We start from the raw sequence: 26353 nt of genomic DNA on the forward strand, positions 1-26353 counted from the left end.
CAGAGGAACTCAAACCAAAATAATTCAAGAAACAATCAAAACTACAACCAGCATCAAACTAACCAAAACACTTACAGAAAACCTCAAAACAACTACCCCAACCTCAACCAGTACTAATCCAATAACCAACCCACCAACCAAAATGCCCACCATCCACCACTCACATCTCACAACCCACCACAAGCACCACCTGAATCCCAAAGACTCACTAACCTAGAGACCTTAATAGACAAAATGATGAAATACCAGGAAATGACAACCAAAAACCATGAGGCTTCCATGAAGAGCCTAGAGAGGCAGATCGGGCAAATCTCCAAGCAAATTTCTACTGAGAGACCTTCAAGCTCACTGCCCAGTGACACAATCCCAAATCCTAAGGAGGAATGCAAGGCAATACAATTAAGGAGCGGGAGAACATTGATGAGCAATAATGACACTACAAAGAAGCAAGCAGGAAGCAGCAAGAGGCCAACAGAAGAGGAGGAGCAAACAAAGGCAGATGAAGCCAAGGATCAAGAGGTGATGCCAAGCAAGAGCACTGAGAAACTCAAAGAGAAGGACAACCAACCACACAATTCAAAAGAAGTGACTCAGGGACAGCATCAAATAGGAAAGAGCATCACACCTCCACTGCCATATCCCCAGAGGTTCAACAAAGAGGCTAAGGACCAACATTTTCATAAGTTCCTTGAGACTTTCAAGAAACTGGAGATCAATATCCCCTTGGCTGAAGCACTTGAGCAGATGCCTCTGTATGCCAAGTTTTTGAAGGAGCTTATCAATAAGAAAAGAAGTTGGCTTGAGAAGGAAATCGTGTTACTCACCGAGGAGTGCAGTGTTGTGATTCAAAGGGGCATTCCACCAAAACTCAAGGATCCAGGAAGTTATGTAGTTTCATGCACCATTGGCAGAATAGTTCTCAACAAAGCTCTCTGTGACCTTGGTGCCAGCATCAACTTAATGCCTCTCTCAATGATGAGAAAGCTTGCCATAGAAGAGCTTAAACCCACCAGGATGTCATTAGTCATGGCTGACAGATCAATCAAAACACCCAGTGGAATTGTGGAGAATCTGTTGGTAAAGGTTGGGGAGTTTATTTTCCCAGCAGATTTTGTGATTTTGGATACTGAAGAGGAAGGAAATAATTCAATCATTTTGGGAAGGCCATTTCTAGCCACAGCAAGGGCCATCATTGATGTAGAAAAAGGAGAGATAATCTTCAGGGTCCATAATGAACAAATGGTCATAAATGTTTTCAAGTCAATGCAACACATTCCTGAGCAAGAGGACTACGTGAGAGTGGATATGATAGAGAGTTTGGTGGAAGAAATGCTGGAAAGTCCTCAAACGCAAGAAGGAAATCAAGGGGCAACAGAGGAACAAGTAGCTGAGACTTCTATTGAGCAAGATGACAAACAAGACAAGAAGGAAGAAGCACGAAAACAAGAACTGAAACCATTACCCACCCATCTCAAATATGCATTCCTTGGCACATCGGAAAGCTTCCCGGTGATCATTAATTCATCCCTGACAAAGAAGGAAGAAGGAGAACTTCTTGATGTACTCAAAGCTCACAAAGATGCTTTAGGATGGACCATTGATGACCTGAAAGGCATCAGCCCTGCAGTGTGCATGCATAAGATCTTCTTGGAAGATAATTCCAAACCAGTGGTTCAACCTCAAAGAAGGCTAAATCCCACAATGAAGGAAGTTGTCCAGAAGGAAGTAATGAAATTGTGGAATGCAGGGATAATCTTCCCAATATCTGACAGCCCATGGGTGAGCCCGGTTCAAGTTGTACCAAAGAAAGGAGGAATGACGGTCATCACTAATGAGAAGAATGAGTTGATCCCTACTAGAACAGTGACTGGGTGGAGAATGTGCATAGACTATAGAAGCTTGAATGATGCCACCAGGAAGGACCATTTCCCTCTTCCATTCATTGATCAGATGTTGGAAAGGTTGGCGTGACTTACCGTACCTTACATCCAAGAGGAATCGAACCTCTTCCAGTTTTGTGAAAAACCGGAATCCTTTGGATGTCCCCCTCCCATGCCCTCCTCCCTCCGCCGTTAGTTTTCGCTGATACGGTCGCGCAGCGCTAACATAAACAGATCAGTTACTACAGGCAAGAACAAATACGTAAAAAAAGCTAAGCCCGGCCATGCCTATTATTGCTTTTTGGACGGATATTCTGGGTATAATCAAATCGTGGTGGATCCCAAGGACCAAGAGAAGACTGCCTTTACATGTCCATTTGGAGTCTTCGCATACCGGAGGATGCCCTTTGGGCTTTGCAACGCCCCTGCCACATTTCAAAGGTGTATGCTCTCCATTTTCTCTGATATGGTTGAAAAATTTCTAGAGGTCTTCATGGATGACTTCTCTGTTTTTGGTGATAATTTCAATACGTGCCTAAACCATTTAACCCTTGTCCTGAAACGGTGCCAATAAACTAATCTGGTTTTGAACTGGGAGAAATGCCATTTCATGGTACCCGAAGGGATTGTTCTTGGCCATAAAGTTTCAAGAAAAGGGATAGAGGTTGATAAGGCAAAGGTTGAGATCATAGAAAAACTCCCTCCACCAATTAATGTGAAATCTGTTAGAAGTTTCTTGGGGCATGCCGGATTTTACAGAAGGTTTATCAAGAATTTTTCAAAAATAGCCAAACCTTTGAGTAATCTGTTAATGCTTGATAACCGTTTTATTTTTTATGAAAACTGCCAGCATGCCTTTGAAACTTTAAAAAATAGACTCACAACAGCACCAATCATCACACCTCCAGATTGGGAATTACCCTTTGAACTCATGTGTAATGCAAGTGATCTTGCAATTGGTGCTGTACTTGGGCAAAAGAAGGGAAACTTACATCATGTCATATATTATGCAAGTAAAGTGTTGAATGAGGCCCAAAAAAATTACACCACAACAGAGAAGAAGTTGCTAGCTGTAGTTTATGCATTTGATAAGTTTAGATCATACTTGATAGGATCCAAAGTTGTGGTTTATACTGACCATGCTGCACTGAAGTATTTGATGTCAAAGCAGGATGCTAAACCAAGACTTATCAGGTGGATATTGCTCTTACAAGAGTTTGACATTGAGGTAAGAGACAGGAAGGGCACTGAAAACCGGGTTGCTGACCATTTATCGAGGCTACCACATGAGACAATTCAAAAAGCCTCTCAGCCCGTAAATGAAAGCTTCCCAGACGAGCACTTGTTACAGATCCATCAGGCACCTTGGTTTGCTGACATAGCAAACTACAAAGTGGGAAGGAAGATACCTCAAGAGTTCTCTAAGCAACAAGTGAAGAAGTTAATCAATGAAGCAAGGAAATTCTCATGGGATGAACCCTTCTTGTTCAAAAGATGTTCTGATGGGGTAATTAGAAGGTGTGTTCCCGAGAGTGAAATGAGGGACATCTTGTGGCATTGTCATAGATCAGCTTATGGTGGACACTTCGGCCCAGAAAAAACAGCTGCAAAGATACTACAAAGTGGCTTCTATTGGCCAACTATCTTCAAGGATGCCAGAGAATATGTTCACCAATGTAATGAATGTCAGAAAGCAAGAGGACTAACAAGAAGGAATGAGATGCCTCAAAACTTCATCTTGGAATTGGAATTGTTTGATCTATGGGGAATTGATTTCATGGGACCTTTTCCCCCTTCCTATTCTTTCAGATATATCTTAGTAGCAGTGGAGTACGTCTCAAAGTGGGTGGAAGCCATAGCCACAACCACCTGTGATGCACATATTGTCCTCCAATTCCTTAAAAGGCACATTTTCACAAGATATGGAGTGCCCAAGGGTCTTGTTAGTGATGGTGGTAGTCACTTTTGCAACAAACAGATGGAGAAACTCCTCCACAAATATGGAGTAATCCATAAAGTAGCCACACCTTACCACCCTCAGACTAACGGCCAGGCTGAACTAGCAAATAGGGAATTAAAGAAGATCCTAGAGAAAACAGTGGGAATCACAAGAAAGGATTGGGCTAGAAAGATAGAGGATGCATTGTGGGCATATAGGACAGCTTTTAAAACTCCTATTGGCAAGTCACCTTTTCAGCTATTGTATGGCAAATCCTGCCACCTCCCTGTAGAGCTTGAACACAGAGCTTTTTGGGCCACTAAACTCCTCAACCTTGATCCCCAAGCTGCAGGAGAGAAAAGGTTGTTACAACTAAATGAGTTAGATGAATTCAGGCTAGAAGCTTATGAAAGTGCTAAGATATATAAGGAAAGAGCTAAGAGGTGGCATGACAAGAAGATCACAAAGAAGGAATTCAAGCCAGGACAGCAAGTGCTCTTGTATAATTCAAGGTTTAAGATTTTCCCTGGCAAACTGAAGTCTAAGTGGACTGGCCCATACTTGGTGACAAAGGTTTTTCCTTATGGGAGTATTGAACTGCTAGATGAAGCAACAAAGAATCAATTCACAGCAAATGGTCACAGAGCAAAGCTGTACTTGGGAGGACAATGGGATAAGGAAAAAGAGGTCCAGAACCTACAGCCTTCTTGAAAAGAATTAAAGGATGTCAAGCTAGTGACAATAAAAAAAGCGATTGTTGGGAGGCAACCCAACCTGAGGTAGTTTTCTTTTCATAGCTTTTTCAATAAAAATGTTGAATAATTGATATGTATTGCAAGGGGCTAAGTTTGGTGTTGCACACCAAAAACAACTTAAGGGAGAATGTAGGATTCTAAGTTTGGTGTTCCACCAAAACCTCATTCAAAAACACATTCTGACTTCCTGCACATTGCTAGTTCCAAGCAATCAAACAGATTATTCAACCACCTAACTGCTTTTTAGTCTTAACTTCATAACCTTTAGCAAGGACACAAGATTTTGCCTAGAGTCAACCTGTTGTATCAGGAAAAGTGGCAAGAAATTAAGTTTGGTGTTCCCACACCAAATTAAATCCACAAGCTACATTCAATTCATGCATAAGGGCTTGAGAAGCAAGCAACTTTTGAGAATTGTGCAGGGAATTCACCACCATTTGAGGACACTATGCATCATAACTCAAAAGGGCACAACAGAAGGGAGGACAAAGGAACTGCAAACCAATAGGTCGTATTTACACTTAACTCCTGCTGTTGAAAAATATTTTGACTTGTGTTTTGTTAAAGTGTTCATCTAATACAAGTAGAATCACTCTTAAAATAAGTAAGTTAGTCTATGTGTGTGCTTGTGTGTTTACTTCCACTTAACTAAAAGCATGTTCTGTCCCCTGCATCCTTATTTCAATAAAAGAAATGTTTGAAGGTGAAGTGAGATAGTTCTCTGTTAGATAGAAGTATAATAAAAGTAAGTAGTGGTATGTGTGTGTGATTGTATAATAGCTCACTTTTAGTGAATAAAAGAACTAGGATGTCTCCTTCTAAGTATAAAGTGGCCTACTGTCTATGGATCTCAATCAAATAAAGATCCTTGTTTAGAAAGAAAAACAAAAAGAAAGAAAAGAGGGGAGAAACAGAAATAGCCAAAGAATGGCAGTAGAACAAAAGAAAACAAAAAGAAACAAAGCTGGACACCAATAGCTTGAACCTTAGAATATATGCCTGTGGTGTCTTTGTACTAGGATCTGCTTGGATTAGTAAGCTCTTTGGAGTGCATCAACACTCGGTGACTTGGGTTAACTAACCCGGGATCATCAGCTGAAAGTCCACTATCAAGAGCAACCTAACTACAAGGCATTTAGTAACCCAAAGAGGTGCTGGGCATCAATGTTTTAAAAAGGAATGTGAGCCAAGTGTCTATAGTGAATAATATGTCAAGTATAAAGAAAAGAAAATGAACTTGCTACACATGACACTCAAATAAAGCTTATGAACAAAATAACAGTCAAGGATAAAGGAATAATGAGAGGTCATAGCAGTATGTTACTTGAAGCTTGAAGGAGACTTTCTAGGCTTAAGAGTCAATAAGAAGTGAGTGTTTACATACCCACATAAAACCCCATGAACTACCAATAATACTCTGCTAGCATGAACATCCTCTTCCATTTCATTCTTTCTTCTCAATAAGTCCTTTCTTGCTTGGGGACAAGCAAGTTTTAAGTTTGGTGTTGTGATGACAAGTCATCTTAGCCTAGTTTCACTAGCCTTTTTCTTTTGTTTTCAATTGAATTATGCACTTTCTTGAGCCATAAGCAAGCCAATTGGGTAGATTTTTATGTTTCCTTTGATTTAATCAACCATAGATGAATTAATGCAATTTCATGAGGTTTTATGCTATAATTGTCACATATTATGAAAGAATGAATATCTCATGATTTTGAGCATAGCTTTGATGTGTTTGGTTGATTAATGATAGGAGAAGAAAGCTTGGAGAAAGGTTGAAGCAAGAAGGAATGGCTAGGAGGAAGAGAGGACAAAAAGTTTGAGCAAAAGTTTGCCTCAAACTTTAGCTCAAACTTTTGGAATACGTGAAAATGAACCAGGGAGCAAAAAGCTTGACCAAAAGTTTGCCTCAAACTTTTGCGCAAACTTTTGGGAGAAAAGCTTGAGCCAACGTTTGCCTCAAACTTTTGGGCAAACGTTGGCATCACAAATCAACACCCCAAGAGCAAAAGTTTGCGCCAACGTTTGCCTCAAACTTTTTGGCAAACGTTGGCGCCATGAACAACACACCCTGGAGAGCAAAAGTTTGCGCCAACGTTTGCCTCAAACTTTTTGGCAAACGTTGGCGCCATGAGTATGCAAGGGGGAGCCAACGTTTGAGCAAAAGTTTGACCCCAAACTTTGGCCCAAACGTTGGTAGCAGCAAGATAAGCCATCTGGTGTAAAAAGTTTGAGTAAAAGTTTGCCTCAAGCTTTTACTCAAACTTTTACTCAAGCTTTCATGATTCCCAACCCGGTTCACTTCGGTTCTTCTCCAAACTTCAAGAGCAATCAACCAAGGCCTCTATCAACCCAATTCCATCAAGAGCAAAGGCCCAATTGAAGGCTTAAAGACCATTTGAAGAAAGTGTATAAATAGCATAGGATTTAAGTTTTTAAGAGAGCTTTCCCTTTAGTTTTCATAGAGAGTTTTCGGAGAGCTTTTGGAGTGGAGTGAATTTTAATTTCTAAGTCTTGGGGAAGGAGAATTGAATTCCCTTCCTCTCAGTTTTCTTGCTTTCAATTTCAATTACAATTGTCTTGGATCTTGGGTTGGAGAATTGAAGGAATTCTGTTTCAATCTCATCCTGAGATATCTCTGTTTATTTACTGCTTAATTGAATTTCAGTTTCGGCTAATTGCTTCTTCTTCTACTTTCTTTGCAATTTACAATTCTTCATCTCCTTTGCAATTGTTCTTGTTGGATCTAGGAAGGCATTGACATCTAGACTTGGTTATCTAGTCTCTTGGGTCCTGAGATCTGAATTCCAATTTTACATTCTCTGTTTAATGCTTTTCAATTTCATTTACATTTCTGTTTCTAGATCCGATTCAGTCCAAGTCATTTTCTACTCCTCTGTTTGTTGAATTTTACTTTTCCTTGTTTAATTTCTGCAAATCCAATTCCCAATTCCCTTTATAATTCAAGCCATTTACATTTCTTGCAATTTAAGATTCTGCAATTTACATTTCTTGCGTTCTAAGTTTCTGCCATTTAATTTCTTGTTCTTTAAGATTCAGCACTTTAAATTTTAGTTCTCTTTAATTTCATGCAATTTACCCATTCCCTTTACTTTCCATGCAATTTAAATTCTGTTAATCACAAATCTCTCAACCAAATCTTGATTCGCTTAACTAAATCAACCACTAAACTAAAATTGCTCAATCCTTCAATCCCTGTGGGATCGACCTTACTCCCGTGAGTTATTATTATTTGATGCGACCCGGTGCACTTGCCGGTGAGTTTTGTGTCGGATCGTTTTCCGCACATCACCAGGACTTGTCGGGTTGGCTCTATAACCGACAGATGATATCATCAGCCACTAGGGATAGGCATTCATCATATGCATACTATATGAATTGTTTGAGATTGCCTATTTGACTGCATATTACTTGCTAATTGTCTAAATGCCTTATCTGTTCCTATTTGTATATCTCTTGTTTGATATAACTGTGTTTGCTACATTATACTCCTGCTGGTGGTTGGGAGGTCTGAAGGAATTGGAAAGGGAAGTATTAGTTAGACTGAAGAATCTTTAGTCAGATGCCCTTTTATGGTTTAGCTTGTTTATAAGCTTTGAATTATCTGGAGGAAGTTCTAGGATTGCCTTCGCCTTTCCTCTATTATTATGTATTATATATGTGGAAGCTGTTACCATGCTGGGGACCTCTGGTTCTCACCCATGTGGATTTTGTGATTTTCAGATGCAGGACGCGAGGTTTCCCGCTGAGGCATACTGGAGACTTCTAGATTTGCGAAGATCCTTTGTTCTCGGGACTCTATTTTGGTTTATATGTTTTGCTTAGATACTTTTATCTCCACTAAATAATACAAACTGTGATGACTCCTCTTATGGGGGATTTTGGAGAATAGGTCTTCTGTATTTGTGTCCCTTTGGGTTTCCTTTGGAGTTTTCCTTATTTTATCATATGTATATATTGCTATACTCGGACCGGTTATCTTCGCAGCCGGATCTTGAGTCTTGATATTCCTGTTTTTGACACTCCTTTGTATATATATAATCTCGCGTTGGTTTATCTTTTGTTCGTTATGTTATCGATCGGAGTGTTGCGCTTTCGAGTTGTGATTTTTGTTTACCCCTTTTTCTACAAAGGCTCCTAGTTATAATCAATCATTCATACTACTATACGTACTAAATTTTTATTTTAGAGGTCGTAATGCCTTGCCATCTCTGAATTATGACTTAAGCATAAGACTCTGTATGATAGGGTGTTACATTATGGTATCAGAACAGTTCGTTCCTGTAGAGCCTGAGGGATGGACTGACTATGCTTCTGTGCATTCTCTGTGTGTGTGTTATGTGCTATTAGTATATCTGCTTGATATAATTGGCATAAACGTTCATGAGCATGCATTTGAGACTTTGAAGCACTAGACTTCCGATATTGAGACTGATCAACTTAATATCGATTGTTTGGTGTGTATAGGAACCAGATGACGCCTCGTGGACGTGGTAGAGGTCGTGTGAGAGGTCATACGAATGCTCGTGCACCGGGGGATAACCCTAATGACCCGGTGAACTTTATGTCTGCGTTGGAGAATATGGCTGCTACTATGCAAGCCACTGCTGAAGCTCTTGGTCTGATGAACAACCATGGTAATGATGGAGGTGGAGTTCAGGGCCCGATGACACTGGCAAACTTTTTGAAGGTTAATCAGCCTAAGTTCAAGGGAACTACTAGCCCAACTGAAGCCGATACATGGTTTCAGGCTATAGAGCGAGCACTGCAAGCACAAGTGGTACCTGAAGGACAGCGTGTCGAGTTTGCTACCTATATGCTCACCGGTGAAGCGTCGCATTGGTGGCAAGGTATCCGACGTCTTCTGTGACAGGGTGATGACTATATCACCTGGAATGCCTTCCAAGAGGATTTCTATAAGAAGTACTTTCCGACCTCTGCTAGGACGGCCAAGGAGCTTGAATTATTACAGCTGAAGCAGGGTACTATGTCTGTATCTGAGTATACTGACAAGTTTGAGGAGCTGTTCAGGTTCTCCCGTATGTGCCAAGGGACTCCGGTGGAGTATGAGGAATGGAAGTGTGTTAAGTATGAAGGAGGACTCCGGATTGATATTTTCAGTTCAGTGGGACCAATGGAGATTAGGACCTTCTCCGAGTTGGTAAACAAGTGTAGGGTTGCTGAAGAGTGTGTAAAGAGGGCAACCGCTGAGAAAGGAAGTCACAAAGGATCATTCCCACAAAACCGAGGGAAGAGCTTTGCACCTAGAGGTCCGTCTTTCAAGCGGGGAGGTTCCTTTAGGAGGCCCAACAACCACAACAACTCCCAAGGGAAGAAGTTTGGGAAGCAGCCTCAGAATGATCAAGCTTGTACTAGATGTGGGAGTCACCATCCGGGAGCACCATGCAAGGCCGGATGGGGTTTGTGCTACAATTATGGAAAGGCGGGGTATAAAGCCGCAAGTTGTCCGGAGAGGCAGAAGCAAGGTACTGGGAAGGCACAACAGACTGGTCGGGTGTTCATCACTTCAGCTATAGGTGCTGAGGGATCTGAGGCACTTATTCGAGGTAACTGTGAAATGGCTGGTCAAACTTTAAATGCTTTATTTGATTCGGGAGCATCGCATTCATTTATTACATTTGAGAAAGCCCATGAGTTAGGATTGAAGATCGTAACCTTAGGTTATGACCTAAAAGTGTATAATGCTACCCATGAAGCCATGGTAACTAGGCTAGGATGCCCGAAAGTTTCCTTTAGGTTCAAGCAGCGCGATTTTGTCCATAATTTAGTCTGCTTGCCGATGATTGGTCTTGATCTTATCTTGCCAATGATTGTCCATAAGTTAGTTGGCTTTATTAACAAACTTACAGTGGTTTCTTTTTATTTGGTCAATTTAGACTTCAACTCTAAATCTGATAACTTATTCTTCATTCATATGTGTCTATATTTTGGGTTGTTGTCTATGCTACTATGAGCTTCAATTTAGATCTTTCTTTGTGGTTTCTAATTGAAATGATTGGTTGTACTCTTGGTCTAATATAAGATAAGGTTATCAACACTCATAGGTAGGAAGCTTATTGGGAGGCTCCTAAAAATCTTTTCTTACCATGGTACACTCTAACCCCGACAACAATATAAGAAAACAGAGAAAAAACAGAGGAAAAAAGAATTCGTACCCCTTTTATTTTTTTCCCACCTTTCTTAACATGTGTCCTATTATGTTGTCTAAGTTGTGTGTTTATACTGTTGGTATAAATATTTTGATATTATCCCTTAAGAGTTATTACATATCTTGGAGATTTGGAGATTTGTTAAGTTTAGATTTATATATTTGATCATTCCTCCAGTATATCAAGTGACTTTTGCAAATAAGTTGAGCTTATCTTTTATCATACAATCCTAATCTTACCATAACTTGATCTATTATTGTGTTTTGCAGTTGCTCAATGTTCCAAATCCTGCTGTTCTTGACATTCCTGTTTGTGCATTGGGGGGTGGATATTGGAATTATATATTATTATACAGATTGCCTAAAGACTAGGTAATACCATTATGAAAACAAGTTTGTTAGGTACTCATAAAGATTTTTTATGCCTTTGAATGATTAATTTAAATTTTTAATTTAATAAAAAGAAAAATACCGCAAAAGCATTATGTTATTCTTTTGCATGTTGTCAGATAGGTATATCCATGATGAGGAAGGAAGATGAGAACGATGAGTCTATAAAAGTAATTCGTTTCCGTTGCTGTTTCCATATATTTTTTTTAACTCAAAACAAATAAACAAAGGCCATGCTTTTATATCAGCTGGATTTGATTTTAAGAAAAGGATTTAGGTTTGGAAATATTTGAAACTTTTCTGTGGTCAATTATTTGAGCTGGAACCAACATACGGACTTAAGAAATTTTTGATTAAAGGTTTTTGTTCTGATTTTTTGCAGGAATCTTCATCTCTTAGAAAAATATTGGCCGTAAACTTCAACTTCCTGCACATGGTAAAAGAAATTCAAAAAATATAGTCATATGAATAAGCATACAAATTAGAAGTTTTTAACAATTATTTGAATGGTTTCTACTCATTGCAATATTGTGCAGTTAGTTGGAGATGATTTCTTGATGTTTAATGCAAAACGCATTGAGAGAGTAGTACTAGAGTATGCATGTAACGCTCTTTTTCTTAAGGTAAGTGATTTAAATAGACTTTGATGGGGTTCCTTTGTTTAGTTCAAAATTGTTCTCACTTTTTCTTCATAAAATTAATCATATTTCGTTAATAAAGATGTTTGGATATCCAGAGTTTGAAAAAAGTTGCTTCTTTATGCAATACCTTAGAAGTAGAGTTTACAACTTTTTTACCCATATTAAAACACTGTTGCATGAGCTATTTTTGATAAATTATTTTTTTTTTAATTGCTATTTTGTTATTTTTTTTATTGCTGTTCTTCCTCTGAAGTTAGAAGTAAAATATTTAAAATTAAATAATTAAAAAAATCAACCAGCAATAATCTCAATGAAATGTAGAATAATGATATAACCAACTAAATGATTGGCATTTTCAGAGGCATACCTTTGCCTTTCCATATAATAGAGGATATAATAACAATTATAGCTCTCTATGACGCACAGGACTTTCTCACATTCTTAGTCTTCTTGAGGCAATATTAATATCTAACAAGCAGACAGATGCAACAGCTTTGTTGTATTTGTTTAGCCACATCTGTTCTTTGTTTGTTTATAGATTTTCTGATATGATGGATATCGTATCACCTGCTTTTAGTATGTTTGCCCTTTTATCTGTACAAATCACTTGCTCCTTTTAACTAAAATACCAAGTGAAGTGCAGAACCATGGTGGGGAACTATTAATGAAAAATAGCAGGTTCCTACTCAAAATAAGATGAAAATAGGATAAAATGTGAGTGAGTTGAAATCCTACAGTTTGGAGACCTTCTCTCTCAAGCATCAGCATAGACTGCACTTGCAATTGAACTGCAGCATAAAATTGCTTCTCAGCAATGAGCATACGTGCTGGAACCTGCAACTTAGATCTTCAGACTCAAAATCCTCCATGAAAGATAGAGAAGTTTAAACAGATAACAAAAAAGGAAGCAATTAAAACAAAAAGTTTAAAAGAAATCAGGAAGCATGCACAAATGTATACATGCAAGCAGAAAATGCAACCTTGAGATGCATTTCCTCTAGCACCTGAGAAAGACATTATATGAACTGGATTTACGGGGTCGGTCATCCTAAAATTGGGACTCACTTGTCGTAAATATTCACTTGTAGCATACCATATCTCATTGGATTGGCGGGTGAATAGAATCCATAAAAAATACTTATCAAAAAAAGTGATCCATTGAGTCATACTAAGTATATTTGAATTCTATTGATTATAAACTATCGTTATAACAATATAAGAAAAAAAAAATCCCAACATAAATTCTTGGTGCTTCAATACTGGAGAGTTCTAGTCTAGAAGCTCCTTGATGCAGCAATAGACCATGGTTGATCAAATATCTATAGTAGTGTGTTGGTATCACTATGCTAAGAATGAAAATCCACAATAGCATTGATTCACAAGAAGATAATTGTTAGCATTAGCCTAATTTCATCGCCATTCCAAGCACAGTGAGCTTTCACGAGTTATAATGTCACTGTGTATAAGTCTAGTTCTATAGCTTCAATGAATTTTAAGGTCATTATGTGCTTCACATCTAAAACTACTACAAAAGTTCTACACATGTACAGATGTAGCACACTGGATATGAAACTGCAAATGCAATTTTGCATACTGTTTATTCTATCCCAAACTGTTAAAAGAGGCAAAAAGTGACTCCAAGTCATAGCAAATATAATTAGAATATTAGAGGAAGCTAGCATAAGTTCTGACACGATACTGTCTTTTAATCAGCAACAAACAAAGCAATGCAATTGAATCAAGAAATAAAAAAACAGTAAACACTTGGGAAATAAAGGATTGACCTTAGCAATGCCTTCAATTTGATCCAATAAGGAGATTATGTGTCGCAATGTAACTGAGCGATACCATAATTGATGCAATTGTTTATTGCGCGCACTAAGGTGCTTCTTTGCCTCTGCCAAATCTACCTTTAAGAGATACTCTCAGTGGAATCACTGAAAAGCTTCAAGATCTGAAGATAAACAAGATATTTGTTAAATGGAAAATCATAATGAAAGGCCAATCCTAATTCAGCTACTCTATGTAAACAAGAGAGAAGTGGCAAACTCTTAAGAATTCTACAAAGTAACAACTGCCAAAACTACAATAGGAAGTTTATAGCACAATAAATTGAACAACAATAAGAACAACGAAAACAATAATAACCATCAACCATTTTCCCATTAAGCGGGATGCAAAGTAACTGGGAAATTTAAGGAACTATAATCTGAAGGTGGACCTCCATTAACACCCACAATCAAACTCCCTGAAGTTTCAGTTGTCAAGTACTGGCAGTTTGAACCAATTGTTCCAGGTCAACATAACAATTTTAAAAAGAACCCATGAGAATGAAATATTAAGAAACCTGGGAATAGTTTTGGATAGCTTTGTTGAAGCCACTATGATAGGTTTGTACTACTTCATCCACAACCTCCTCAACAACATCACTTTGCTCCTTCAACAATTGTGCAGCAGCATCACGATCTTTTGACGTCGAAATGTGAACAACATGAGGTAGTGAATCAAAACGAGCAACAGTCCAACTCTCATCTATTTTAGCGAGTTCACGTCTCAAATACTGCATTTCGGTAGAGCAGAAAGACTCAAATTATCACAAATTAGAGAGATTAACACACGACAAAGAGCAATAGAAAACTAGATATATCAATGAAGGTTTTGGAGCAAACAATCTACAGTTCAAATTATAAGCTAGAAGTAAAAGATAATTTTAGTATAAAATAGCAATGAATCCCTCATGTGATGCATACAACTTTGGTTAGTATAACCTGCATAGTGGTAAAAGAAGGCCATTTAATAAAAGTAATCCTATCTGTTGAGCAAAGCTAAGTTGGTTTGAAAAGACCATGAAGAGGTGAGGACTTTGAGAGCCAATCTGAAGCATTAAACGGGAAAAGTGTCAGCGTCTGGTGGTTTTTCTGCTGCTTTATTTTAAAGCAGCAGAGACTTATGATATTATTATATGGGCATATCCTAAACTTGCATCATATATAGCATTTTAGTGTCAAAACCAGTACATCTTAGAGTAGATGTTTAGAACCTCTTAACTACAATTACAAACTTTCAAGGTTCATGATTTTTATAGAGGGGTTTCCTCTCGGAGATGCAGACAGATTGCAAAGCTTGGCCTGTTGATGTATTTTTTTTGTGTGTATCTTAACCTTCCATAAATTGAGGATTTCTGGTCCTCCATGCCTTTTGTAATATCCTTCTGTCCTTGTTTAAGAAAAAGGAAAAAGAAAAAGAAATCAATTTTAAGTTATAATGAGAACAGTTTGCAGTTACAACAGCCTTTTGGCACCAAATGGGGTCAAATATGGGCCTACTTCAGACTAGTGTACTCTGTTGGAACCAAGGATGAAATAGACTGAGGATATAATTATAACATTGGACAGAAGTTGTTCTCCCACCCTTGTAAGGCATGAGCCTTATTCTGGAACATAAACCTAGGTTACTGCACCAAACTGCTCAAAGTTTCCCCATTTCTATTCCAGTAATCTACAAGCACTAGCAGTGAGGCCAAAAGTCCTTAGAATATAAATCAATTGCAGAGAATCCCTCTGAAAAGCAGTGATTAATCATTTTGAATACAAATCTAGAAAGTAACAAAGGAAAGCTTACAGCTTTGTCTTCAGGCAAAGGCAAGTCATCAAAAAGTCCCATATTTTGCTTTCAATGTATCCACACACCATAGAAGAGATAAGATTACCTTGTACTAACAAACCCACAGTTCTAACTGCAATGGATGAATACAAGTAATGAACACTCAAACTAATTGGCTGTGATAAACATGAATAATGTGAATAATCCAATTTCACCTAACATAATGAAAAGAATCTGCTTGAATGGGTGCACTAGGCTTCAAGAAATGAAACTTAGTGTAAACCACAAAATTTGGAACCAAAAAAAGAAGGGGGGGGGGGGGGGGGGGAAGTAAACAGGAAAATAAGGAAGAAGATCAAATGAAGATATAATAGCTATCATAAACTACTTCTGCAAAAGGATTTTCTGAAGCAAAGCACATGGTTTTAAAATCCAACAAAAGATAGTGTTTCAACATAAATAAAACCGATATTCTACTCACTCATAATAAAATGAAGCTGAAAAAAGAATTGTAAAGAAGTAACCAATTATATTGTTTCTGTAATAAGTTAGAACAACAATAAGTTCAGTTTTACCAAAAAAAAAAAATTATTTCGGAATATTATCCCCTAATCAACCTCAAAACTCCCAAAAATAATTAAATACTGGTTCAGAACATAGAACAGTTGAGTCTAAGCAGCAAAGCAAACCAAACTTCTTGCTTACGTACACTTATTCCTAATGATTTCCAGATGACAATACCTCCAAATCCAGCTCAAGTAGCAACTAAAACGAGAGTTATTATTTGAACTTCAAATAACCTGGCATCAGCAAAACAAAACAATAAGAAAAGAAATATATAAATAAATATCAGTAGATGATTTTGAATTCAACAAAAGAAAAATACGGTTCTAAGTTTGGCACTGAACTATAGTATTAAACATTAAAAACCCCCTATGTCCCCCCTATGTCAGGAAATACCACAATCATCAACCACCAAACCTTTCCTCACTAGGAGGAGGCCCTGGAGCAAGCTCCGTGGATTGTTTCACACAAAGCATAAGCACAATTTTCTTGGTCATTCGGCAAAAGAGAAACTACACTTATTTCCAATGCAATATCCAAAAATTTCTAACAATTAAGTAGTGATCAGAAACAACCACGAGAAGGGATCAACAATAGATTACTGAATTAAATTTTTGCAAATCTTAAAGCACCTAACAATCAAAGCATAACTAAACATCATTTCTACCGCTGTTCATTACTATACGGTAACTAAACACACACACACACACACCATAATCTCCATTCTACGACCGCTAAATAGAACCAGATCCTCGATTTCCTCTCACAGGCGAAGTTCACTAGAACTCTTCAGCAATTTCACTCATACAGAAGCAAAAAAATCTATAAAACTCCATCGAACTCCTCTCTCCACACATATCCTTCCACTTCCTCTCTGTTACAGTTCCTTCATCACTTAGCTAAGCAAAAAAAGGCGTTTACGAGAATTCAAAAAGCTGAATACTCCGTCGAGAACTTACAGTAAACGAAATTCGAAATACGCATTCTGTAATCAGAGATCTCGAGGAGCTACAAAGGATTCAAATCGAGATTCATTGTGTGCGCACTAAATTCAGCAGAGAGAGAGAGAGAGGGAGAACCTGGAGCGAAATGGCGGCGAATCGACGGAGGAAGGAAGAGGAAGCGCGTGAAATGGACGAAGGGGGAAGAGAAAGTGATGAAGAAGTCGCTGAGCGTTCGGAAAGATGGATTTGACTGGTAATAACAAAAGCGAAAAGGCGAACACGCGCGCGCGTTAGAGCGTAGTCGCTGTTGTTTTAGTGAGGAGGACGAGAAAGAGAGAATGATCCTGAAAGATGTGAAACGCGTGACGTGATGCTTCTACCTGTTTTTATCTAAAGTTAATATAACACATTTTTATTTGAATTGAATTTTGCTTACACTTAATATAATCTTGTTTTATAAAAAACGGAAAATTCATATTTAGCGCATTTATAAATTATAATGTATATTTAGTGAAGATCTTTTTTTAAGTTTTTAATGCTAAAACTAATAACCTTAATAAATATCCTACCAAAGTCTTTTTTATTTTCATGTTTTAACTTTCAAGTCTTTTTCTATTCTAGTCATTATTTAGAGCAATTTATCATTTAACAAATAAAATCCTATCCATCCAATTAATACCTGCATTAAAGAACAATATATTCAAAACGAATTTCAAATTATGAAAATTATGCATCTTCTGGCTAAATTTTTTACATACGGTAATTTTAGTATGAAATAGGAAAATATTTGATTATTTTAATATTTTATACAAATATAGTAATAGCATAAAATGCCATTGGTATTTTATAATAAAAATATTTTTAGCACCAATTTACATTGGTGAAATATCCTCAAACCAATGGACAAGCTGAAACTATAAACAAAGTCATATTGGCCTGGTTAAAATGTCGAATACAAGACGCAAAAAGAGCATGAGTAGACGAGCTTCCTCAAATCTTATGGGCATATCGGACAACTCCTCACTCCACAACAAGGAAGTCATTTTTTGACTTGCTTACAGAATAGAAGCCATGATTCCCATAGAGATCGCTGAAGAATCTCCAAGGGTTATATTCTACAATAAAGGGGCCAATATCCAGCATAAAAGGAAGACTTCGGCCTCCTCCCAGAAGTTCGAGAACAAGTTCGGATCAAAGAGGAAGCACTAAAGCAAAGGATGGCTCTGAAGTACAATCATAAAGTAATCAAAAGAACTTTTATCACGAACGATCTTATACTGATACAAAATGACATCAGGATTCAGAAGTCGAGCAACGAAAAGCTAGCTGCGAATTGGAAAGGACCCTATAAGATTGTTGAAGTCTTAGGGAAAGGTTAGTATAAGGTATCCGACTTACAAGGGATGGAACTCTCGAGGTCGTGGCACGCGTGTAACTTGAAGAAGTACTACAGTTAGATAGCGCACCTTGTTCCTTGGTATACTCATTTTTCCCGACTTCATAATTTTTTTTCGAGAAGGATTTTTTCGGAAGGGGATTTAACGAGGCACCATAACACGGGCTAAGAGTAGTCAAAATCCTATTAGCCAATTTATGGAAAGGCATTTTTCATTTATCAATGATAAATCCACTTCATTCTTAAAAGTTTCCTATAAAAATGCATTAATTTAAGCTTGACAAACCACAAAAATCATTATCCGACCTAGAATGGTCGGCAAGTTGAAGCGACGAGGTACAAATTAATATAAGAAGTTATGTAAACAATTTGTAAGATAAACCTCAAAATCAAGGCAGAATAAAAACGAAATGAAAAAGTAACTTGACAAAGTCCGATTACAGGAAGTCGAAACTTACAAAGAAAAGCACTATACTGACCTACTTCACCGACATCATTTAACTTAGCAAAGAAACAGTATTAAAAAGTTGTCAAAACACGATTTACAACTAAACGGCTATATAGGCTAAGATCTAATTCGACAAAAAATAATTACTGAAAACCTATAATCATGATGAAAATGAAGAAAGGTTTTTTGATAAAAAAAAAAAAAACTAAAATTGTCAAAAAAAATACAACTAAAAAAGTGATCAAGGCTACAAGCTATTACAAAAAAAAAATTGTTCTTAAAAGACCCACACATTGGGCCATTCAAACTGTTAAAGACGGAATTACAAAGGATTAAGCTGCTCTTCTGTGACAGTATCTTCAGCTTGGGTGGAAGGAGTCGGGTCATACTCAGAAATCGGCACAGCTGCGATGGGGCTAGTCGGAGAAGGAGGGAGCTCACCACTAATGACCTCATTCCCAGAGGGGACCTTGGGATTTTGGGAAATTTGATTGATCTCTGCATCCGAAATTTTCGGGTCGTGCAAATGAACCTCCTCATCATCCTCGGGAGCCAGGACGATCTTCTCGTCTACCACAATATTATCTTGGCTGATTAGGGAAAGGTCTGCCTCAGCAGCAATAACTTGAAACTAGGCCTTTGAATTTGCAAACATTTCATCCATTCCTTTAGCCACATATTCCTCGAGTTCTGCATATTTGTCCCGAACATTAGCCAGCTCATCCACTAGGTCGAGCCTCTCCCCGAAGACATGGGTGTAGCTCTCCTCCGCCTTCATTCTTAAATCCTTTGACATAACCAAGGCCGTCTCCGCCTGTTTTGCCTTTGCCTGAGCTTTGCCCAAGTCGGACAACAATGTATCACTCTCCTCTTCAGGCTCCTTTTTTGTCTCCTCCAATGAAACCACCTCGACTTGGGTAGCCACCAAGGAGCTGTGAGTGGCGCTAAGGGAAGTTTTCTCCAACTCTCTGGTCAATGCTGCACACACGCTTGCTGTTCGAATTCTACCTCGGGCCAGGAGCTGAAGATGGCTTTTGAGGGACACATCATCCATACTAATGTGGCTATGAGGGAGAATATGTTTTTCGCTCCATGCAAGCCCGTCAAAGCCCATGTTGTATATGCTTTCCCACTCTGCAGTCTTTTACCTTTTGGGATTTTGTTCGGAGGAAGAAGGATGAGGACGGGCCACAACACTATCAGTGGCGGAGATAAAGAGAATTGGCCAAAACGGAGGGACGGGTATAACCTTCTGCGAAGCTGACGCGCCCGAGTCTGACTTCGAGGGAGAAGACTAGGCAACAGCGTCACCAGCTTCTTTTAGTTGTATGTCCCGAGCCATAATGTTCTTTCTGGTGGCTCGAAGTGTTTTAATGGCAGCCAACATAGGAGCCATTTTTTCTGCAAATAAAGACACATTAGCCGCCAACATAATTTTACAACAAGAATTTATAAGTAAAAGCTATGATGCACGGACACTGACACGGACACGGGACACGACACGACACGGGACACGCCGACACGCAAATTTTAAAATCTTACCTAACACGGGGACACGCATACATATAAAATATAAAGTATTTTTTAGATAAACCGTAATGATATTTTAATATTTTATTAATATTAAAATATAAATTAATTTTTAAATTATTTTTAATGTCTTATTTAATTATATCAAGTATTTAAAATATTTTTTGTTTTAATAAATAATAATATATACTATATCTAAATTTATTTTAAGAATATATATTAAGAATAAGACCGGACACGCTGACACGTGATGGTATTTAGGTGTGTCCAAGTGTGTCCGAAGAAGAATTTTTTATTTTTTATTGAGACACGGTTTGGACACAGCAGACACGCGTGTCGGTAAGTGTCGTGTCCAAAATGTGTCCGACACGCAGACACGGCAACTCATCAAAGTGTCCGTGCTTCATAGAATAAAAGAAAGGATGGCTACCTAGTTCGGCCTAGAGTTGACTGGGATCCCTAAGAATTTTTTGGTGTCTAAATAGGGAGGCCAGCCCTAATACTCTTGAAATAAGCCAATTACACTCTTTTCGAGCTCATCTAAATCATCTACATTATACTTGGCTATTACTGGTCTCTCTTCCCAATACAATGAAAAAAGGGTTCATCGTTCTTGTCAATGAAGAAAGGTTGGGCATCCTTAACAGTTCGGATTAAAAAAATAATTTTTAAAATCGTGAAAAGACTAGTCAAAATAGAAAAAACTTTCCTCCCCTAAACAGCTCAGAAAGAAACCTAACCTAATTTTTTAGAACTAAAAGGTTTGGTAAGCACAAAGAGATAGAAGAACACTTTCAGGGAAGGTCGGATATCCAATTCCCGACAAAGGAGTTGGTATATTTTCAGAAAAGTCCATGAGTTAGGGTGTAGTTGGGTAGGAGCAACGTTGCAAGTACAGAGGACATTAATCTCAAAGTCAGAAAAAGGAAACCTAACGTCTAGCTTAGTGAAAAGGCAATCATCATAAAAGAAAGGGCATTCCGACCTATCCAATGTTAGAAAACATACCCTCTCCTCGGGATCAGCTACCACTATCTCATAGTTCCGCTCATCTTTTTGGTTTTCATACAATCTATGGTGCCTCTGGAAGATTCCAACATACTTTCTATCAATAACAAGGACAGGAGTAAGAACAGAAATATCTACCCAGGTTAAGTGAGAGGGAACTTTGGTTAATATATTGTAAATTACAGAACGAGACATTAAGGCTATACTTACAAATGCAACACACAAAGAAAACTCGTCACAACAAGTCGGAAAGTCGGACAATAGTCACAAAGAAGTCAGGTCATTATTAATGACACCAGCAATTAACAACAGTTCTCATAAAATCTCATAAACACAGCGAATCATCATCAAATTCCGAACACAGAAATGATATTGCTTCCAACCAAGTAAAAGCGATACCATTTGAGAATAATACAACCATATCAAAGTCCCTAGCAACAAATCCCAAGTAGCGAACAGTTTTCAACAAGTTTTCAAGAACAAACAAGAAGTGACAATACTAAAGGAAATACAAAACCCCATCACCAACAACATTTTAAATGACCATTCAAAATCTAAGGCAAATACAAGTGCCCAGAGCAATTGTAATAGAACGAAAATGGATAAAAACACCAACCTTAATGAAATGCAGAAGTAAAGAGGCACGTCAAACAGCAAGAAACACGAACGTTTCTCTTTGAAAAAGCAAAACGAGAACTTTCAAAGGGTTCAAGATGAAGAAATATTGACCTAGAATGCAGTATAAAGCAAAGAACAAAGGAAGAAGAGTGAAGGGGGGGTTTTTTGATGAAGGAAACAAGGCAAGGTGAGCGTTTTCAGTAACAGAAAAGAAAAAAGAGGAAAGAGATTAACTTTTTATGAACAAGGGGCAAAAAAGACATTTTGCACCCCTCTTTAAAGCCACGTGCGGATTTTCAGAAAACTACCAGGTAACATTCGCCATGTTATTGAAGTGGCAACGTTTCAAAATTTTGAAACATCTCGAGTACCCAACCTCTTGAAGGCGGCATACCCAACAATGGAGACTGGAGCCACAAATACTTGGATCCGACCTTATGAAAGCTCAAACTTAAGTAGGGGTACAGTTCATACCTTGACCCAAATGCAGTCCAGGCCCATTAAGGATAAAGGCCCCTCAAGGGTAGCCTCTTCCACTCACCCGACCTTCTAAGAGGTTGAATGCGTTAAGGAGGTTCAGTTCCACTTATCTAAATAAGTAAGTGCCTCTCCAAATCTCTCATGCTATTTCTATCTCTCCTAAAAGATAGACCCAACAAACTCTCAAGATAAAGAGAACGACTGTCCACCAATAAAAGTGGAACTCCTAAAAAAAGGTGATTATCTTTTTACTATAAATACACTGACACCCCTCAGGTATATTCAAGTTCCTATCTACTAAAAACTTGCTTAAAGCCTTTGTTAACTTAAGCATCGGAGTCTTTTGCAGGTACTACCCCTACCTTCTCACGACGAACTCGAACGGCGGCACCTCGGCATTAGAACAAGTTGGACGCTGCCTTAGAAGAAGTCTGGACCTCACGTTCAGACCCAAATTACCGTTTTAGGTAACTCTCAGAACAATAACTTTCTTATATACTTAATAAATTAATCAATTAATTAACTGATATAATGAATTACAATTAATTGATTAATACAAATTATAATAAATTGTATAATATTTAAATATTTAATTAAATTTATTAGTTAATATTTATTGTAATGAATTGAATTTAATAAGCTAAAAAAATAAATTAAAAGATATTTTAAAAAATATGTTATGTTAGTTTTATCATTAAATATAGAAATATAATATTTATATAATAAAATAGATAAAATAAATAGATAGAATAGATAGAATAGATACCATATTCAGAAGAAATGATATTAAATATTATCTTAGTAACTCCAAAATAAATCGAACCGAGCTTTAGACAAGTTCAACTAGTATTTCAAGCATTCAACCCACAAAATTCTATAGTTGCAGCAGCATCTATTGTAGAGAAAATTAGAAATATATCCCTGCAAAACTGACAACATTCCACAATTCCCACATAATTAGGCGACGTCCTTCATCATTCATCAAGAAAATCTAAATTCCAAGTGAGCTACATAAATGGCATAAATGACATCAACTAAATCTATATTTTTAACTCATGAAAATTGATATAGCAATAAAGATAATGTTTAGTGATTCTATTAGTATATATAATTTTACTAACTTCCCGACTAAATTTTTATATTAAATAAAAATTTTTAATTAGATATTTACTAATCACTTTTGTGTAAAATAATATGAAATATTGTTGAAGTATTTATTTTTATATTTGATGTAAGATGAGTTATGCAATTAGGATTATAAGTTTTTTCTAAGATAACTATTGATGAGGATTAAATAGAAAATATCTAATATAAAAATACAAAATTTTAAATTATAAATGTATAACTAAAAAATTAATAAAATTATAAAAATTAAGAAAATAATTGAACCTAAATATAATAAAAATTTACAGCCATACAATTTTACATCATTAGAAATAGAAAAACACAAAAAAACCTATTAGATCTAGATTAAATATCTAAATTAGTTCTCAAAAAAATATCATATAAAAAAATTTTGTTTTCTAATAAATTTTTATTTTATAGAAGTTCTTAAGAATTATTTCTGTTGGACATATTAATTTTTTATCGTTTTAAAAATTCGCTAATTTATTCTATAATTATATTTTTAGAGCTAATATCATATAATTAATTTTTTTAGAAACTTACTTATCTAATAATATATATAATTTAAAATAACAAAGAACTAATAACTTTTAAGAGCTTTTTTTCTTTATTTCTACGGTATCGAATTTAAGAGTAAAAAAATTTACCGGAATGACTAATTTGGATCAATAGATATTTATGCTTGGGAAAGGGCCTTTTATGCTATGCTTGTAAAGACATGGCCGTTTATTTTTGTTTCATTTTGGTTGGAGGAATGGGCTAGAAGCCCAGACTAAAGAGGCCCAAAATATTACAAACATTTCCAACAAAGACAAGTGCCATGGCATCAAAGTTGATGTCAGTTGAATACCAAAAAAAAAAAAAAAAAGCTGATCTCAGTCACCACCATAGCCGGAGAGAACTCCCAGACTGTGAGATCGCGATTGTTCTCAACCGCTCACTTTGCAGGCTGATCGGCTACCGTGTTTCTCTCCCTATGAACAAGCTTGAACAGCAAGAATCATTCTCTTCTTTTCAATTGATGAACTCTTCTCAGCAAGGTATTTATCTTTTCTTCCATAGGATTTGAGTTTGTGATCATTTTTATCCCCGTGTGGACCAATGTTCTGAAAACCGGACCGGACCGGACCGGCCGGTCAAACCGATTTAACCGGGAACCAGCACTATAAACGGTCCGGTCCATTATCCAAAACCGTTAGAAGAAAAAACGTACAAAAATCGTCGAATCGCCGAGAACCGGTCGGTTGGACCGGACCGGTAATCGACCGGTTCGAATAAAGCGACGCCGTTTTCTATTTGTAAAAAAAAAAAACGAAACAGATCCGTGAAGGCGTGAAGTGTGAACCAACCCTTATTCCCCCAATTCATTCGTCACTCAGTCACACCCTGGATTCGAGAACTCTGAACTCTGAAGCAAAGGGAACCCTAGCCCTTCTTCGCCGCCGCCGGTCTCAGGTCGTCAACGCCGCCGCCGTCCCCAGGTCCTCAGCGCCGCTGCTTCTTCCTCTTCCCCGTGTCCAGAACCCAGTTGCTCGGCATGTCCTCTTCATCTTCACTGGCTTCTCGGCATGGAACCCAGGTTAGTGGCTTCTCCTCTTCATCTTCACTGAGGGCTCGGTCTTCTTGGTTTGAAGTTCCGAAATTGTTGTTCTTCGGTCTTCTTCTTCGGTATTCTTCTTCAATTTTTGTTCCATTTTTCTTCAATTCTTCTTCTTCGGTCTTGGTTTGAAGTTTGGTTCTGAATGTTTTGTAAATTGTAATTTCCTGTTGTTGATAGATCTGTCTTGTACTCTTGAATTTGCTGGTTGCTGATGGTTGAAAATTTACAAATTTGCAAATTTGTATATGGTTTTGAACTTCTGATTGCTCTATTACTCTGTTAAATCGTGTATTAAAATAAACTTACTCTGTTATATCATTTGTATCAACCAGAACACCTAATACTTACTCTTTTATTCTGTTTTAGTGTTTTCTAATTGCTCAATGGCTCTGATAGTGTTTTACTGGTTCACCAGTTGCAGATGGCTCCTAATTTTTTTGTTCATATTTGCTCATGGTCTGTTGCAAAAATTAGAAATCAAATCATTATTGAAATTTTTTTATTTTTGTTTATCTTTATTGATTTCAGGTTTAGTGTGGTTACTTTATGCTTGTTTTATAATGTTTGTTGCTGGATGAAGTGTGCTTCACTTGGCATGCCTTGTATCTGATGCTGGAATGGTGGAGCTGCTCCTACAATTTAGAGGAAAGATTGCAACTGCAAAATTACTTATTTTAAGGTAGTTATGTCAGTAGTTCTTCTATCTTTTAGATGATGTACTTTATGCTCTAAAGTGCAACTTGCCAAAGGCTGCCCTAAGAGGAGACAAACCCATTCGTCTTCATACTGTGTGTCCTATATATTATATGCCTTTGAAATTATCTGTCCTAGCTATGAAGATCTACCCCGCCTCTTGTTATATTCTGTTTCTGCGCTTGTAGTCACATTTCTTATCTTACTTTATGTGCTAAACATCTAGTTCATGAGAAACTTCATAGAATTAAGGCTAGTGAAACATTGTTATAATTTACTGGATAATGCATGTTTTTCTAAGTAATACATATACATTTGGTACTTTTCAAGTGTTTCAAGCAAGGTTCTGAAAACCGGTTCGAACCGGATGGTCGAACCGGTCGAACCGGACGGTCGAACCGGTCGAACCGCGAACCGCTATCAATTACAGTTCGGAGAGAAGGCAAAACCGGCAAATTTAAAAACCGTCGTTGGATCGTTGAACCGGCCGGGAATCGGTCGGTCGTACCGAACCGTGACCCGACCGGTTTTTTAATCTTACCAAAAACG

At 37.5% G+C, this 26353-nt stretch overlaps 1 protein-coding gene and 1 long non-coding RNA gene across 7 annotated transcripts; one reads left to right on the top strand and one right to left on the bottom strand.

Moving 5' to 3' along the window:
- The first annotated feature begins 10712 nt into the window (after positions 1–10712).
- LOC130968450 (enolase-like) lies at positions 10713–26351 on the top strand. Of its 4 annotated transcripts, XM_057893730.1 has the most exons (5): positions 11090–11324; positions 11537–11590; positions 11691–11777; positions 22736–22853; positions 25640–26351. In XM_057893730.1, the coding sequence occupies exons 1-4, from the start codon at positions 11286–11288 to the stop codon at positions 22808–22810; spliced, it is 255 nt and encodes an 84-aa protein (XP_057749713.1). In that variant the 5' UTR covers positions 11090–11285; the 3' UTR covers positions 22811–22853; positions 25640–26351. The 4 variants fall into 4 exon arrangements, 2 of the variants coding, with proteins under 2 accessions (XP_057749715.1, XP_057749713.1); XR_009081667.1 differs by lacking the exons at positions 22736–22853; positions 25640–26351 and having other exon boundaries at positions 10713–11136; positions 11274–11324; positions 11691–12164; XM_057893732.1 differs by lacking the exons at positions 22736–22853; positions 25640–26351 and having other exon boundaries at positions 10713–11166; positions 11278–11324; positions 11691–12164.
- Positions 11384–17243, bottom strand: LOC130968451 (uncharacterized). Of its 3 annotated transcripts, XR_009081669.1 has the most exons (8): positions 17042–17211; positions 16922–16970; positions 16108–16198; positions 15417–15531; positions 14143–14355; positions 13580–13749; positions 12163–12629; positions 11434–11581 (listed from the first exon to the last, which is right to left on the bottom strand). It is a non-coding gene; the product is annotated as an uncharacterized LOC130968451 (long non-coding RNA). The 3 variants fall into 3 exon arrangements; XR_009081670.1 differs by lacking the exon at positions 16922–16970 and having other exon boundaries at positions 11384–11581; positions 12531–12629; positions 17042–17243; XR_009081668.1 differs by lacking the exon at positions 16922–16970 and having other exon boundaries at positions 17042–17243.
- Positions 26352–26353: the final 2 nt, after the last annotated feature.

Source organism: Arachis stenosperma, chromosome 3, assembly GCF_014773155.1.
Source record: "Arachis stenosperma cultivar V10309 chromosome 3, arast.V10309.gnm1.PFL2, whole genome shotgun sequence".
NCBI lineage: Eukaryota > Viridiplantae > Streptophyta > Magnoliopsida > Fabales > Fabaceae > Arachis > Arachis stenosperma.